We start from the raw sequence: 18,296 nt of genomic DNA, 5'->3' as shown, positions 1-18,296 counted from the left end.
GATTCATCTTAGCTGGAAGTTGAAAGGGAGATTTACTCTATTATCTTAAAGGAACGATTTCCCGAGCGAATACCATCGCAGGGGGCAAGTTTAACGTGCTTAATGGATTTGCTCTCAGATCCAATGAAACACTTCAGAATCTCCATTTACTCTCAAACATCTGGTAGGGTGATTACAAACGTGTCTTTACAGCCTTGTTTCAGCCTGCTTTTATAAATGGCAGTTCTAAAGTTCTATTTCATTCCCATATATTCTGAAATTCATATTTTCACAAATTTTGATTAGCTTTCTTTCTACTCCCAAGCTGTCTATCTGAAAAAATGAGCTTTGCTGTGTGTCTTTACTGTTGTGCTGGTTTACTGACAGAGATAAACTAACAGCTCCTTCAGCTGATTCAGAAGGAGCTGTAGAGTAACCTGCACCTTTGCAACACACATCTTAGCTGGAAACTTATGCAAACCAGAAGTGTGAGAGAATGACTTTCACTACTGAGACTCAGGTCAGTTTTGAAAGAGCTTAGGATGCTTTCTGATTTCTGGTATGTGTACGTACACATGTGCACTAAGGAGAGAGACCTCTTTATAAATTTCAAACAGCTAGAGACGTGAGTGGTGAAGTAAAACTTTCACAGTCTTCCACGAGCAGTAGATAAAGCAGCCAAACAGAGGGTCAATTTACTAATAGACTATCTGTCTCTTGATTTGTGAGGTTTAAAAGGCATATTACAGCCATTGAGGAAGATGTAAAAGATCATTTTAAACCCCACATCAAATCCACCAAAAGTCAAGTGGAAACAAGGTTCTTAAGTCTTTGTTATGTTAAGACAAATCGGTAGCCAAAGGAAGAAAGTGGTCGTCAATCTATTTCCACAGCTCCTACAGTCAAACAGCCTCCAACCGTTGGAGGTCCATCCTTGGAGATAGTTGATCAGTGACATCAGAGTGATGCCGCTTTCCTCGGACTACTTTAGGATCTGCCCAGAGACCAGGAGTCCAGACAGCTGGGAGGAGAGCAGGCGGTGCAGCGCGAGTTGGAGAGAGGAGACGCCCACTACAGTCAGGGTGCGTCCTTGACCCTTTTGATTCACAGCAGCATGTTTATGATGAGTGTACTGTGTGTGTGTGTTGTGTGTTTGTGTGTGTGTGTGTGTGTCTGTGTGTATAAGCTGCAATAGAGAAAGGTAGAGGAATGTTTACATTTCTTAATGAAATAGGAAATGCCCACGTACATAGTATTTCTTAAGATGTAAAGTGGATGTTATCAGTTCATGCTTCTCCTGGTATGCATTTTTATCCCTTCCTAGTTCTTTCTGTACTTTTTAAAAGTAGTATTTTCATATCATAGAAGAAAGTCTATATTCCATTCAAAGTAGGTCAATGTGAAACTTCTTGTGTAAATGATTGGGGGGGGGGTTGGGGGCTTTGATTTCATGTATATGGCAATCGATTTAGATCACATGGTGTGAATGAGACTCTAGGGAAAGTTCAAAATGGGAGCAAAACTACCTTTGTAGGTTAGCAGTGGAAAGTGGAAATTTGCTGCTCTGAAATTCTGCTTCATTTGTTCATTCTTCCTTCAGGGTATAAATATGTGTGGAAGTAAAGTCCATACCCTATAGCTACAGCATTTGTGCTACTTTGAAACTAATCCTTAAGAAATGGTTCCATTAACTTATAAAACAATAAAAATGTTTTATTCATTAAAAATATATTGAACAACAAATATTGCAAGCTCACCATCAAAGTACAAAGACTAGTAAGAGGTAAACCTTAGCTGGCCAACTTAAAGACAATCTGAATTTTTTTTTTGAAGAGTGCATAAAAGCACAGGAAGTTTGTTGATAATTACTAAGCAAAACCTGGTCAAGAAACATAATTCCTCTGGACCTTGGACACCCATCTCTGATCACCTGCTCCGGGGATCCCCCCATCTTCATTGTTGAAATAGCATTGTCCTTGATTTCCTATCTGCATCCATAAACATTATCATCACATTTCCTGTTTTTGACTTAAATGAAATCGAGATGTTTTTGTGAAAAAGGAGCCCTGGTGGCATTGTGAGTTACTCACTAAGCTGCCAACAGCAAAGTCAGTGGTTTGAACCCAGCAGTTGCTCAGAGGGAGAAAGAGGAGGCTGTCAGCTCTCATACAGACTTAGTGTCTCTGAAACACAGAGTCAGTTCTCTTTGTCCTTTCATCTCCCGTTGAGTCGGAGTCACTCTAAGTCAGAATCGACTCGAGGACAGTGAGTCTGGTCTTGGTTTTGATGAAGTTTTCTTTTGTCCAACATTATATTTGTGAGACCCACTCCTCTTGTTGAGTCTAACTGTACTCATTGCTATTGAGTTGATGCCACTATATTTTGCAACCTAACAAGACAGAGTGAACTGTTCTTTTGGTTTTCCAAGACTTTAAAACTTAATGGGAGCAGACAGCCTCATTTACCTCCCACAGAACAAGTGATGAGTTCGAACCACTGACCTTACAGTTAGCAGTTCAATGTGTCATCCACTATGCCACCAAAGCTCACCTGAGGTATTCCAGTGTATGGATACAGTACCACAAATCATCATCCATTCTAGTTTAGGAACACTTGAGTTGTTTCCATATAGGAGCTATTGTGAAACTGTTGCTATGGAAATTTTTATACCCATATCCCCATGTACATATACTTGAGTTTTCAGAGTAAAAGTGAAATTGCTGTGGTTGAAAATTTACACTAACTGTGTTTAGCAAAGCCAATGAATTGTACTATTAACTCATTCCTGTATAATCCCAACTATGATGTGGCCACAATTCTAACAACTCATTCCAGTCTGCCAATTCTAGCTCTGTCTCTGATTGGTAAGTGTCAATACACAAAGAGCCTACACTCTCTAAAAGTCAGGGTCTTGGAGAGTGGGAAAAATAAAAATCATCATACTTTGTGAAGGTGAGCATTGTTATGAAGGTCACATGAGCTCAACAGTGGAACCGTTTCATTACATGTCTCCACTCTCTGAGCATATTCTTGTTGGATCCATGACTTTCTTCATTTAAAATCTTCATCTAATAAACAGATTTGATGGGATGGTTAATTGCCCACCCTGAACTGGATGGGTTGAATCCTTATAAATAGGGTCTACATTTTCTGCATAGGTCTATATGTCTTGAATTAAAAAAAATAATAATCAAACAAATCTACTGCCATGGAATCAACTCTGACTCACAGTGATCCTATGTAGAGTTCTGAGACTGTGAACCTCTACCACAGCAGCTAACCCGACCTTTCTCCCGCAGATGCTGCAGTGGGCAGCCTAACCCACAATGCCACATTAGCTTTCTGCTGGGCTTTCACCTTCTTGCTCCCCTCTCATTCTGTATTCCTTCTTCCACCTTCTTCCTCTCTTCTTCCTTTATCTATCCATTTTCTGCTATTAACTCCCTCCTCAATTTGTGAATATTTTCATTGGCAATCCACCAATTTCCTTCCACCTGAGGGCCAGAAGATGCTTAAGAATTACAAGGAAAATTTTAAAAATTCACCTTCTTTGACCTTATTTTAAAATAAGATTCTGTAGTCTACTGATTTGGACTTCTGTACCTGTTGGATAACTCATCGTGACCCTATAGGACAGGGGGGAGCTGCCCCTGTGAGCTTCTGAGAATGTAATTCCTTATGGGAGCTACAAAGCATCTTCTTTCTCCCAAAGGTGGTGGTTTCTAACTGCTGCCTGTGGATCACAGCGCAACTTGTAACAACTATGCCACTAGGGCTCATTAAAATGATACTTCAGTCAAATTTTATAATGACATGATAATACTTGGCCTGAAAACCTGCTAATAACCCACCCAATATCCCGCAACACGTTTTCTTAGGATGCAAACAAATTATTATATCACCCTAATTAATTTCACTCAATAGTGGATCTTTTGTCCTGAATATGTAAAATAGTTTCTTTAATGTTTACTCCCATTTAACTTTCAGAAGCAAAGTTACAAAGTTAAATATACTGTGCCCCAGCAACCTAATTCTATTTTGATGGACTGTGTGGCATAGGTTCTAAAAGTATGATTTCCTGTGTGTATTCGGTGTACACACGATGGAGGCACCATCTCTGCTCTTTGAAGTGTTTACAATCCAGGCACATCCTGGACTTGCCTAAAAATAGCTGGCACAAGCCCTTGTTGAAATAGAAGTACACATGAGTTTAGCACTTGTTCTTTTGGGCTGAGTGCCTGCTATGTGAGGGACTTTGGTTGACCCCAGTGGGCCCTGTGCCCACTGCAGGACCTGTAAGCGGCCAAACAGCTGTTGAGTCGACTTTGTACTTTCACCAGGGTTAGATGAAGACCTATGGTAACCCTAGCCCTGAAGGACTGTGGCATCCTACTTCCAAATATAATTCAGAACAAGAATAATATTAACCATAGCACCTTCCTCGGGCTGTTCCTATGAGCACACACGCACACACAGACACAGGGGAGGGAATGATACTATTCTGTATTTTATTCAAAGCATCAAGACAATCAACAGGGAGGTGGAGAGGTATTGCTTAAAGCAGGGGTGTCAAACAATTAAAACGCGGGCCATTTGGTGCAACAGGCAAGATTGATGCAGGCCACATCACATTTACAAATTTTGTTAAATTTATGTTTTGAAGCGAGGATTCAGCAATATGGATAGGATAATTAAAACACTATATAATTGCTTTTATTTAAACATTTATTTTATTTAATGTATTTATAAAACTAAAGTTATTCTTTTTTACCCGAAACTTTCCAGCGCTTTCCTCCTACTAGTTTTCACATACCTCTGACGTTGTGACCGGAAAATATAACAAAGTAACTAATGAAAAACACAACAAGTTGGACAGCTGACAAACATGATACACAATCATAATGGCTTCCCTCTACAAATGTTAACTAGCGCTGCCGCTAAGTCTGATTCCTAACAGCACAACCCGGAGTGCCCTTTCTAACCTGCTCGCTGTTGGGGTCTGTTTGCATGACGTGACGCTGAGCGTGGCAGACACATGGCTTCCAGACGTCGCCGGAACGGAGGCAGCGCATTTAGACACGTCCACAGGCCCCGGGGAAAGGCCCTGGGCCACGTGTAGGCTCGTCTTCAGTAGTTAAAGGGTTAATGAGGGAATTGTGTGCACGGTATTGCCTCCATCTCCCCTAAGCGCTATTTTCTTCATAACAATGTTTTCTATTTTCATTTTATTTCAGAGCATTGCGGGCTACAAACACTTTACCTCGGGGGTCCCATGCGGCCAGTTTGACACCCTTGGCTTAAGGGATATTGAGTTTCCGTTAAGGGTGAGGGGAATTGTGATAGGGTGATGGTTGCACATAAGGAATAGAATCAATGTCATTGAGTTGTGCATGTCAACTTGATGGAAATGGAAAATCGCTTGTTCATGCATTTCTTCACAGTACAAATATAAACCACCACCACCACAAACACATTCATCACAGGAAAAAAAGGAGGACTTTCGGCACTGGCAGGGAAGCCGGGCTCCTCTCTTCCACGATGAGCCATGCTCCTGACTCCGTTCCTCTGTTCTTTTTCATCAGGAGGCGAGGACCAGCCGGCGTCTTTGGCGTGCCCTCAGAAGTCTGCCTCCAGTTGCCCTGAGTCGTTGTGGAGGATGGAGCGATCCACCCAGGAGCTGTTCCTCAACTTCACCGTGGTTCTGATTACCGTGCTCCTTATGTGGCTCCTTGTGAGGTCCTATCAGTACTGAGAAGCCATGCCGAGCTCCTGGGATTGACTCCAAGGCTCCGGAGCTGCCTGCTGGGATGGCCTGAGACCCTCTGCCTCTCCTGGGGTGCCTTCCAGTACACTGGGGGGCACCTTTGACCTGCGCTCGCGATGTCTGAGTGCCCCAATGATAGCATAGTGTATTTGAAAAAGATGATGTTCTCCAGGGCTGCCATGTGAGGGTTAGATTTATCCCCCACTTCTTACTGCAAAGGCATTAGACAAGTCACAAGGTTAAAATTAAACAGGATCCATGATGACACAGGATTGTAACAAACCCCTGATCTCACCACCCATCCCTTCAGCCCACACTGTCTGCAACTAAACTCTCAATCAGCCTGCCGGAAGAAAGACCCGTCAGAGGGAGTTTCTGACAGCCTCTACAGCTATCATGTGAATAAAGTTAAGTGAACCCCCAAAATGGCTTTTAAAATTTATTTTAGCTGCTATACATGAGACTGCGTCTGACCCTTGGCTGGACTTGAAGTGACAAATGCTGGAGTTTCCAAGAGATGGTGGATTTGAAACCAAGTCAACTAAGGGTGTCACATTTCAGATCATTCCACTGGTTCAGTGCTCATCAAACGATTCCTTTAAACTGGTCTCAAGGGCAGAGGGCGAGTAAATCCATTCTGCTAGGGGGTCTTGGGCATACCCCCAAGTACCCACAAAAAAGCGCAACATTTCCTTGGAGTCTTGTGTTTTACCTTTAAATTTTACAAGCAGTGAATATGCTACTCAATGCTATCTCCGTGTTTGTTTTAATATGAGTACTTAGAATTATTGACCACTGAGTAGGAGCAGACAATGAGTCATGCCCCTGTGACTAGCATATCCCAGTTTATTTATTGTCTTTGCTCAAACAAAAGAGGTATAAAAAAAACACAGTTGCAACAAGGAGGAAAATAGAAAATAGAAATTTACACGCGTGTTTATAAAAAGAAATATATTTAAACAGACCTTTCTTAAATGCATTGTTAGAATCTACCATACTAGACACACCAAATCTTTTATTTGTACCTCAGGTCTGAAGAAACAGAATGCTGTTAGAATTCATTTTCCCATAGCACTCCTCATGAAGGCATTCCTGGTAGAGACCCAACCTGCCCCAGTGGCGTTCTGATTCTCAGGCCTAGCTGCACAGATGATGCACCTAGGGATTTTTTTGTAAGTACGGATACTCCTCAGACCAATTCAAATAAAATCTTCCAGAGGTAGAGACCAACCATTTTCACTTTTCAAAATCCTCTTGGTGATGATATTCTGTGACTAGTGATGAAAATTGCTGATAGACCAGTGTTTCTCAAACTGTGATGCGATTATGAAGCAATCACCCCAGGGATCTTACGTAAATTCAGAGTCTGGTTCAGTCTGAGGTTGGACCTGAGAGTCTCCATTTTGAACAAGTGTCCAAACGATTCAGTGTTGTGGGCCATGGACCTCATTGGGATTAGTACCTTAGCATCACCCCTGGAACTTCTAGAATGCTACATACCTAACCTTCAGTGGGGGTGAATCTTAGTAGTATTTTTTAAAAAGGAAGACTCCAGGAAATTCTGATGTAGAACAATTTTAAGGACCCTGATAGAATTTACAGGAAAAAAGTGGTGTACTTTGAGGAATTTTAAACAAAAGTTGAGACACTGCAGGTGGTCCTCGGTGCTGTAAGTTCTGATTTCAGATGTAGGCCCCATGTGTGCATGTAAATGCAACACCTCCACTCATAGGGAGGCGGGTGCTCCAGAACATCTGGGGTGGCGGTTAGCAGGCTTTCCTTTCTATGAAGACCACCTCAGAGAGTATCCTAGTGTCTGTACGTGTGTGTGATGGGGCAGGCAGAGACCAGGGTTGAGTGGGAAAATGGGAAACGGGAATGACACAGCATTCGTTTCCCACTTGGTAGCATCTGACCTTTCATTGCAGCCTACGTCACCATTGACAACGGGTACTATTAGGGACTCTACTATAGTGTAAGCCTTGTATTGGATATTTCTCATACATTATGCCAGTTGAAATAGGTATCATTTATATCCATTTAGTAAATATGAGAACTGAGGACCACACACCAAAATCAACTCCCCCAAAGCAAACTCACTACCATTGAGTGGATCCCTAGGAACCCAACAGGACATGGTAGAATTGCCCTGGTGGGATTTCCAGACTATAACTGCTTCTGGGAACAGAAAGCCACCACATCTTTTCCTCCCAGAGTGGACGGTGGATTTGAACTCCTGACCTTGTGGTTGGCAGTCCAATATGCAACCCATTATGCTACCAGAGATCCTTAGACCACACATGGTGAAGCTAGGATGACAAAGGTACCAGCTTCATCTCTCCCGGGGATGCATACAAATCAGGTTTCAATTTAGATCTCTCAACCATTTGTTATACTATAAATTTTTTACCCTTATATTCTTCATCATTCCAAAATATCAGCCTACTTAGGTAAAGGTTGTGATTGTAGTTCTCCATGTAATTTCTCCTTGCTTAACAAGCTTTCTTTCGCCAGCCTTTTTCTTCCTAACTTCCTGTGAATGGATCAGTGGCATATCAGCCCACTTATTTTGTAGGCTACCTTTAGGGGTAAGGCATCCTCAGTTATGGGGTTGGCAATCAACTCCTCCCACGCCCTCCTCTCACTACACATTTAGAAGTCCTCGTCATTATGGCTAAATTCCATTCTTACTTGAATCATTCAAATGCATCCATTCTTCTTTGGCCTTGCTTATTCAATATCCAGTGTTCACATGCATAGGTGGTGACAGAAAATACTTGACTTGGGATAAGTACACTTCTGTTCTCAAAGTAACATTCTTGCTTCTCAGCATTTTAAATAGTTCTTATCACTTAGCTGTCTTTTGTATTCAATTTGAATAAATTTTTCCCCTACCATCCCTGGCTACCTACACAGCCATTTTGTCACATGAGTATGCCGTTCCTACGTGAAGGTAAGTTAAAAAAAACATATCTCTACTAAAGTCCCTCTTATTCATACAGAGGCTTATTCTAACTTGTCTTTGTAATCAGGGGATGGCTCTAGACAAGTTCACCTTTGTCAGTCTCACTAGGGCGTCCTATCCCAACCATGGTTTCTGAGAGGATCAGTTCAATTCAAAGACCAGAGGTCAGCTCAGATTGTTATGATGACTGTATTTGAAACTCCAAAAGGGGGTGATCCTGATGCATTTTCTCAAAAGACAAAGGCCCATCAGGGGGTCTTCTTAGGAAGAGGCTTTAAGAAAATAGAAAATTGTATTGTTGATTTTAAAAAGCCAGGAAAGTTACACCAAGGAATTTTTTGTACCTGCTCATTCTTTGAGTGTAATAAGGGCTGTCCTCTGAGAATTTCACTGGGAAACCTTACCCTCTCCACTCTATATCCCTGATCTTTCACCTTCAGACTTCTTTTTGTCTCCAACCTCAAAGAACATCCCAAAGGAAGATGGTTTGAGGCCCTTGAGGAGCAGAGCTGCCCCACAGAGTTTCCAAGGCTGTACTCTTTCCACAGCAGACTGCCACATCTTCTCCCGAGGAGAGCCTGGGCGCTTCCAACCTCTTTTCGTTAGTGCTGAAGCACACTTTGCCCCCAGGGTTCGTCCAGTAGGTGTGTAAAACCAAGGTGCTGCCACTGTTCAGGTCATTCCAACTGACAGCGAGATTTTAACACAGATCAGAACTGCCCCCTTTGGGTTTCTAAGGTTCTAAATCTTTTTCTTTTTTTTGGTTCTAAATCTTTATGCGAGTAGAAAAGCCTTATTTTCCTTCCTTTGGGCAACTAGTGGATTCCACCTGCTGACCTTGAAGGTAGCAGCACCACTTGAAATAAAAGGGAAGGCTGAACGTTGAAGCTCTATAAGTTCCATGGCAGTAATGAGGAAAGCAATTTTCTTTTTAAACATCAGGTCGTTGAAACCACTTTTCCATAGGCAGCTTGCTTCTTCGTGAACCCTGCATGGTGCTTGCTTCTTGGGATCTGTCTCTATCAAGACCCTGCCCAGTCTGACAATACTTAGGAATGACTCGCCAAAGCCCAGTGTGTTGAGCATTTTCTAAGTCTTCTACCAACGGAGAGAGATTGGAGAATTTTCCGTTTTCAAGCTGCATAGAGTTAGCATCAGATTTCATTTATCAAAAGTATATTTAAGCCAACCTAATGGCATACCTACTGTGTGTTTGGAATGTTCGCGAGTTCTATTTTATTTAATTGTTCTTTATTTTACCTGAGAAGGGAGAGGGCTGAGACTCAGAAAGAGTAATTGGCACAAACGAACTATTGGAAGGCGGAGCTGAAGGTTTAGTCTAATTCCCTCTCGCTCTTGCCAAACACCACTGCAACCTCAGTGCATGATCAGGCAAATGGTTCTCGGGCAAAAGGCAGTTCCTTTACTTTGGGCTGACAGTTCCCAAAGTAGGGGTTATTACTATCATCAGGTAGCTGCTGTGGTCGCGCTAAGATATAGGGTGTGGAGCTTCCGGGATTCTGTATTCTAGGCATGAGAAACAAACCCTGGGCTCATCTTTTCTTCGTCATTCAACTGAGCAGCAAGCAGATAAACAGGGAGCAGAATATTATGGCTGATTGACTATTTTCTTTAAAAAAAAATCATTTTATTGGGGGCTTTTACAGCTCTTATCACAATCCATCCATCCACTGTGTCAAGCACATTTGTACGTATGTTGCCATCATCATTTTCAAAACATTTTCTTTCTACTTGAGCCGTTGGTATCAGCTCCTCTTCCCCAACCCCATACCTCCCCTTCCTCATGAACCCTTGATAATTTATAACTTTTTTTTCATGTCTTACACCAACCACTGTCTCCCTTCACCCACTTTTCTGTGATTATTTTCAATGGTTAGTGGTACATGGAGATTCAATGGACATGGCACTCCAACTACAGTTATATGTACTTACTGGTTACATGCACTGGCAAGAATTTGTTACATGGTAATGTTCATCTCAAACTCATTTGGTGATTAAGAAACAAAACAAAATGAACGTGGAAAAGGCATAAACGTTGGATATGCAGACTATTTTGTTTAGTGATATGACCTCAGATAAGTTACTAAACATGTTTTGTGAGGTTTAATTTCCTTAGTGATAAAAATAGTGAATAGCGCCTTCTTTGTAGGATTACTATGTTAAGGGGATAATATTTGTAAAGAGCTTATCACAGTGTCTTGCAAGTCGTGAATGTGGAATAAGTGAAAGTTACTATTATAATAAGGTGCTCCGGAACCTCTCTGAACGTACCAGGGGAGACAGATGTGACCATCTGCTACAGAGTCACACCCTGGAAACCCATTCCGACCTGCAGCGTTGCTTCGAGTGGAAACCTCCGACCTGCAGCATTGCTTGGAGTGGAAACTCATGCTGACCTGCAGCATTGCTTTGAGTGGAAACTCATGCTGACCTGCAGCATTGCTTTGAGTGGAAAGCCATTCTGACCTACAGCACTGCTTCGAGTGGGCATAGATTTGAGAGCAGTTGGCTTAGTTTGGGGTTTTAATATTATCACAGATACAGTATTTACAATGCTTGGCACATTTGCTGTGTGCTGCAGATAGAACTAGCCCAGTAGGTCTTTCAGGCTATAAGCTTTATGGGAGCTTTCCAATTTCCATGTCTTTCTCCCAAAGACCTGTGAGGTGGGTTGCAAACTCCCAGCCTGTTGGTTGGAAGCCAAGTGATTCATCATTGAGCCGCCATGGCTGCTTGCTTGGTAGGGTGATGAAGAGGTGGTAATGCTGATGATAATCTCCCAGTGCTGTCTTTTAAAGAATAATAACAACCAAAACTTTTGTGAAAGTTGGATCTGGTTTGGACACAGAATTACAGATTCCGTGTTTTTGCTAAAGAGAGCCCTGGTGGCATATTGGTTATGTAATGGGCTGCTAAGCTCAAGGACAGCAGTTGGAACCACCAGCTGCTCTGAGGGAGAAAGAGGACACTTTCTTCTCTGGTAAAGAGATCATCTCGGAAACCCACGGGGGCAGTGCTACCCTGTCCTATAGGGTCACTGAGTCAGAATGAACAAGTTCTGGTTTGATTTTTCTGCTAAAGACTGTGGTGTATTTCTCAAACTGCAAGAACTATTTGCATTACAATATCTGAGACATTTATTTATTACTGATTCCTAGGCTAACCCCTGAGGTGCTGAAATGGACTATCTATGAGTGGCGCTGTGTGTGGGAAGCCAGCCTCCCTCAACTAATCACGGGTTCAGTAAGCGCCATTGTACGGTAGAGATATATAAAGATTATAACAAAGTCATGGAGAGTAAGAGCAACAGGAGAGAGTAAAATAAAGAAGTCAGACACATTTCAAGGTAGCATGCTCACCTCAGCTCCTCTTGGTGGTACAGGGTAGGAGAGATCGCAGGAAAGAGAGCGATTTATTGCTAATCAAGGTTTAAATATCTTTTGGGGACTTATAAGCCCCCTAATTACAGGTAAAGACATACATCACAGGAAAGAGTTGTACAATAGGCAATATAAGCAACAGGAGGGGGATATACAATGTGCATAAGCGTAACAGGAAGGGGATGAGCTAAGGGTGTACACATGATAGGAAAGGAAGAACTAGAGATATACATGTGACAAGAAGGGCGGACCCTATGTTCATGAGGGGGGCCTAACCTTGGTCACCCTTCAGTGGACTTGACCTCCCTGGGCTCTCCTTCAGGGAAACAATCTACCATCTTTATCAGACAGGAGTGGGCCCTCCTTAGGGTGGGACATAATATACAGTCTGATTGCTCTAGATGGCTGATAATCCTTAGGGAGAATAGCCTCTGACCTACTTCTATTGTCCTCCAAGTGTACAGTCATTTATGATGTGTAGCAGGCAGCTAGGTTTGGCATTTATTTGGGGGAGACAACTTGCGAGAAATCTGTTTCCCACAGCGCTCCGTAGATGATTCTTACAGGCATTGTGTTAATCTGGGTACATTAGAGAAACAAATCCACAGAAACTCATATGTGTATAAGAGAGAGTTTTATATAAAGGGTAAGTGCATATAAAAAAAAATCCCAACCCAGTGCTGCCCAAGCCCACAAGTCCAACATTAGCCCATATGTCCGACACCAATCCACAAAGTCCTCCTCCATCTCAAAAAACACACGCAATGACCCCGACTGCAGAAGGAAAGCCGAATCAGTGAACATGTAAGCATCTCAGCACTGGCAGGGGTCTCCACACAGCTGCTCCAGCACCCAGGGCTGTATCAGGGTAGGTCCATGCGGCTTCTCCTCAGGGATATCTTGCAGGAAGTGAGCCTTGCAAGCTGAAGCAGGGAACTGGCTAAGGCAGCTGCACCCTGGTCCAACCATCAGAAAGCAAGAGACCCGAGAACTAGAAAGGTGAGGCTCACCGAGCCATTAATCTCCTCACCCTTCATTAACCCCACATGTGCTTATCGGCCAGGTTGGCACAATAAACTTTAACTATCTCAGGCATGAAAATTGGAGAACTAGTAATCTGTAACATCCTTGCACACCAATCCCCAAGATTGGTGTTTCCAATGGGATAGAAGATTGAAGCACTGGCCGGACACTGAGAAGCTCACGTTTCCACTTTCTCAGAAGAACCACCAAATTCGCCTCCCCTTTCCCTTAAACTAACTCCAAGTGTGTGCTCTTCCTCTCTCCCCAAATAGCTCTGTTCCCACCCTCTCCTAAGTCCGATCACACACGCGGTGCTCTCTCTCCCAGGCAAGTGTGTCCCTACACCTGCAGCTTCAAGTCCTGGTGGCAGTCCACTTGACTGAAGTTACCGGTTGTTAGCCAGCAATTATATGGTATGCTAGCTTATACATAAAAGTTCTACTTTTGATCTCTGGCAGGGCAGTGGTTATGGGCATTGTCAGATCACTTGGAGCCAGGGGAGTGGTAGAAAGGGAACCCTTTCTAGGAATGAGAAATTTACTGGCAAAACCACCCAAAGAAGCTAGGCAGGTACCACCAGGAAATGGACCAGCAAAATACTTCCAATGACACTGACCCAGGGTTAAAGGAGTGGGTCCTGAGGAAAGGACTGTAAGCAGCAAACCCTTCATCCTTCCCAAGATGCCTGTTTGGTACTAAAACTTTCTTATGCTTTGCCTGAACCTCTGGACCATCACTTTAAATAAAACGTCTTATCCTTTGTTGAAAAAAAAAAAGTTCTACATTGACAAGATATTTTAAGAGAAGATGTTGCAGCTGTCATTCACGTTTTAATAGCTTGAGAAACATTTAGTACTAATAGAGCATTCCCAAATATGTCCCTGTTCAATCCTGACCTCCTTCTTGATTGCCCCACAAAGGATGAAAAATCTGCATTAAAAATAATCCTTACTTGTTTTTTTTTTTAAAGACCTCAGATCTTAAAAAAATTCAGAACTGTGTAACTTTTTCCCTGGGCAGACAGAGAGAAAATGAGTTTTCTCAGTAGCTAGTGATTCAGTCTAGGGTATGTACAATGTGACATCCGTCTGGCAGCAGTATTTACACTCCCCCTCCCCCTTACTGTCTGGCCCAGATCTGACTGAATTGCTTCTCTTCCAACCCCTTACCCACTTTATATTCACCTGGCAGAGCCTAAAAAAAGATGTGGAAGGGGAAAAATCTGTTTTTGACAGCACAGTGTCTATAATGGAGAGCTGCACAGTGGCTTGCGCCACTCACACTCTCATCAACACCCATGCCCTGAACTAACCTGTCCTCACAAGGGCAGCCTTTCTAGGTATTCTGAAGGTTATGGTAATTATCTGGCAATTCAACATAAATGCTGGACCTGTCCTTTCCAGTGTCTCCATTGAGTTTTCCAACCTCACCCAGAATTACAAAGCATTCAGGGTTCCTTAAAATCAATTTTGAGGCTACTCTGGTGAACAGGAAAAGCTCATCTTGGAATTTGATGGTGTTGCAAAGCCTTCTCTGTAAGTCACCACTCCCTCCTCCATCTATCCTGCCAGCATGCCAGGGACCCCATTCATATGAACACTAACAGAGTTCGTGGGAAGCTGAACTTGAAAGATGTGATTTTGTCGTATGTGATAACACCATCAAACCTTGATTTCTAGAAGTGAGAGAGCGTCATATTCAATTTGAGAGGCTGCCAAGTTGAGATGCATTAAACATTACCCATATGTCACAGACTTTCAGGATGGTTAAGGTTCATTTTGAATGCCATTTATGAGAGCTCACCTTGCTGACATTTAATATTGATGGTACCTGGGTTGCATAACAAGCAATTTAATGGCTTGCACATGCTTTTTAATATATGCGGTCAGGCTGTTTATCACACAAGGCCCAATCAATAAAAGCAACATTAACAAAACTAGGGTAGTGAGCCAGGAGGACCAAGAAAACCTGGACTGGTACTAGTTCACCTCCTGCCCAGAACTATTTGTTTGTTTGTTTGTTTAATTGCTGTGGACTAGGACCAAGGCTTCTCGGATTATTTGTGATTGGCTGCCGTAAAAATAACAGGTCTCACCCAGGCCAACACAAAGTCCTCCTTGCTTCATACACAGCAAATATAAGCCCTGTCTAGTTTGCAAAACTTCTAACCAAGATATAGAGCATTCTAGACACCCTAGGTCTTGCTTTACTTGGCCGGATAGGGCCCTAAAGGACTTATCTTGTAAGACTAATGCAGAGGTGCCAATGGTTGTAGAGCCAGCAACCCTAGTCCTAGCAACAGGGGGATCAAAATAGGTGCTCTTCACACCCAGGGGATGGTTTGGGCCTGTAGATTTTCTCAGCCCCGAGATCCATCATAAATGAAGACTCTGGGAACTATGTGGACTAAAATACAGAACTCTGGGAGGCTCTTAGTACCTGTTGCTTCAAATAAGCTTTGGGTGGGTCACTTGGTTATGCCCTCGATGCAGGCAAACCAAGATTCATCTGGTGCTAAATAGTTGTGGCTGTTTTCACAATGGGTTCAGATCTTAAGGAATTATTGCTACAGTGCCTTGTGTACGAGGAAGAAGCTAGCGGGTAAGTGCTACTGTAATAACATGTTCCTACTCCTTGGACATCTCCTAGAGTTAAAGGAGTGTCCACTAAGTGCCAGAGACAATTCAAAGAATATACCTTGATGGCCTGATCATTAGACCCAATACCAATGTAATACGGGGGGTTGGAGTCTACACATAGCCAACAATCAGAGGCAAGAGTGGGTTTGGAATAGTTTAAAACCTGGTATACTGTTTTACTGTTTTGAGCATTTCTAACATGGGAACCTCTGGAGGCTCGGTTGGGAAAACATTGGTGAATGGGTTAGGTTGTCTGATGGAGTAGTGGTTGGGAGTTTCTCTGGTCTGGCGGGCCCAGAGGGGTTTATGATATTTTAGTTTGGTCCCACTGGGTTATGGACAGGGTTAACAGGTATTCGGCTGTGAGGTACAATCTTATTCCCCAGGTTTTGCCTGTAAGTCACTGCTCGGCTGGGGCAGTGGAGTTAGCCCTAAAAGTCATTGGGTTACAAGTTCCAGGAACTTTACACCTTTTGAAGGAGGTTTTAAAAATGTCCAAATGCCTCTCCTCCTTTTTCCTTGAGCCTCTGTTTCACATCCCCAGGAGACGCATTGATGCTGTCCTTCTGATTTACAGTGGGGTGGTGAATTGACGGGGCAAGCATAAAATTGAATGGGCGGGAACCATAAACCCATTTCAGAGAGCGCTGTTCCACAGCCCCACATTTTAGTACTGGTGTGTCCTAGGCGGTCTATTGGGAAACCTATTTTACATAAATTTGTTGGAAGGTGGGGGTGCTTGAGGTTGTGACATTGGCTATGAGCTTTCCCATGACAGATTGTCTAAATTCCCACCAACATAATAATGGTTGATGGGATTGTCTATAGAATTCACATCAGAGAGAAAACAGACTAATATAATTAAGAGGGACTTTTGAACAATCTTATCTTTGTAGGGCGGTCCGTGCATTGTACACGTGCCATCTGGGATGTGGGTCATGTTCCGGGGGCGCAAGCTTCATGTGACTATGATGGATCTACTTGGGTCTGCTGTCGATTTTTACTGCAATGGGGGTGGTGAGGATGATGGTGTAGGGTCCTTTTCAGCATGATTCTAGACTACCTGGTTTGTGTTGCTTGATGAGAATCAGGTCACCAGGCTGGAAGGAATGCCACTGGGAGGCTGAAAGTTGTGAAGCACTGGGAGAGTTGCTGCCACTTGGGTCTGGATTTCTTGTTGAACCCGATGTAGCACCTGGAGGGACTTAAGCAATTCCTGGTTAGTTATTGTGTTAGTCTGGGTAGACTACAGAAACAAATCCATGGAAACACACATATGTGTATAAGAAAGAGATGTATATACAAGATCAACTGAACATTGAGAAAATATCCCAGCCCAGTCCAGATCAAGTCCATAAGTCCGATATTCACCCATATTTCGGATATCAATCCTATTCAGACTCACGAAGCACATGCAATGATGCCAAATGCAGATCACAGGCCAGTGGGTAGAAAGTCTTTGGATCCAGTGTCATTGGAAACATCTCAGCGCCACTGGCAGGGGTCTCTCTGTGGCTTCTCCAGCTTTTGAGGTCTGGTTGCATCCATGTGGCTTGTCTTCTGCAATGTCTCCCAGGGAGTAGCAGAGAGAGAGTGTCTCTCCTGCCTCCAAGAAGGAAGTACCAGAATTCTCAGGAGAAGGCCATGCCCACACAGAAGTCTCATTGGACATCTCCAGATTGACAGCCTAGACTGCACCCCTCCACTCTTACTCCTTAAATTGACACCAGATTAGGTGACTACCAAAGTTACCTCAGACAGTTATTCAGTTTGTAGTGCTGACAGCAATGGGGGAGGTCTCCCAAACATTATTTTATAAAGAGTAAACCCTGCCAGGTAAGGGGAACACCTGACCTGTAACAAAGCTAAGGGGAGGAGGCTCACCCAGCCTGTGCCAGTCTCTAAACTCTCCTTTAAAGTCCAATTCATCCTCTCAATTTGCCCTGAGCTTTGTGGCTGGTAAGCACAATGAAGCTTCCAGTTTACCCCTAACATAGTGGCAAGTGTTTTTGACACAGTGGCCATGAAGGTGGGGTTATTGTTGGACCTCAGTGCTAATGGCAAGCCGAATTGAGGGATTATTTCTTGAATAAACTTCTTTACTACCACTTGGGCATTTTCCCCTTTTGTGAGGAAAGCCTCCATCCAACCTGAAAAAGTATCTACAAATACCATGAGGTATCTAAAGCCATACTGGGCTGGTTTAATTTTTGTAAAGTCCCTCTCCCAGGCTTCTCCTGGTCCCTGCCCATGGAGTCTTGTTACTGGAGGGATTAAATTTTTACTGGCGCCCATCATGGCCCATAGTTTGGACATCTGGATGCAACATTTTCTATTACAGCAGTCACCCCTTGGATGTACATTTGGGTGTTGAGCAGATGAACAACTCTTTTAGCTTTCTTGATACCAAGTGGGTAGTCTGATGCAGCTGGTGGATTAGGGACTGTCCTGCAGAGGTGATGGGGGGGATTCCTGCCTTTCTGTCCGGCAGTACATACCATCCATTTAAGTGTAGGGTGGCACCC

The 18,296-nt window shown here is 43.2% G+C and overlaps 1 protein-coding gene across 1 annotated transcript; it reads left to right on the top strand.

The window, feature by feature from the left end:
* The first annotated feature begins 1,012 nt into the window (after positions 1–1,012).
* SLN (sarcolipin) lies at positions 1,013–6,169 on the top strand. The gene is made up of 2 exons (XM_045297782.1): positions 1,013–1,061; positions 5,562–6,169. The coding sequence occupies exon 2, from the start codon at positions 5,636–5,638 to the stop codon at positions 5,729–5,731; it is 96 nt and encodes a 31-aa protein (XP_045153717.1). The 5' UTR covers positions 1,013–1,061; positions 5,562–5,635; the 3' UTR covers positions 5,732–6,169.
* Positions 6,170–18,296: the final 12,127 nt, after the last annotated feature.

The sequence above is a fragment of the Echinops telfairi genome, unplaced genomic scaffold (genome assembly GCF_000313985.2).
Source record: "Echinops telfairi isolate 266 unplaced genomic scaffold, ASM31398v2 ScPeMD7_7421;HRSCAF=8459, whole genome shotgun sequence".
NCBI classification, from domain to species: Eukaryota; Metazoa; Chordata; class Mammalia; order Afrosoricida; family Tenrecidae; genus Echinops; species Echinops telfairi.
Note: the sequence above shows the minus strand (reverse complement) of the source record. Positions and strands in the feature narration are given on the sequence as shown.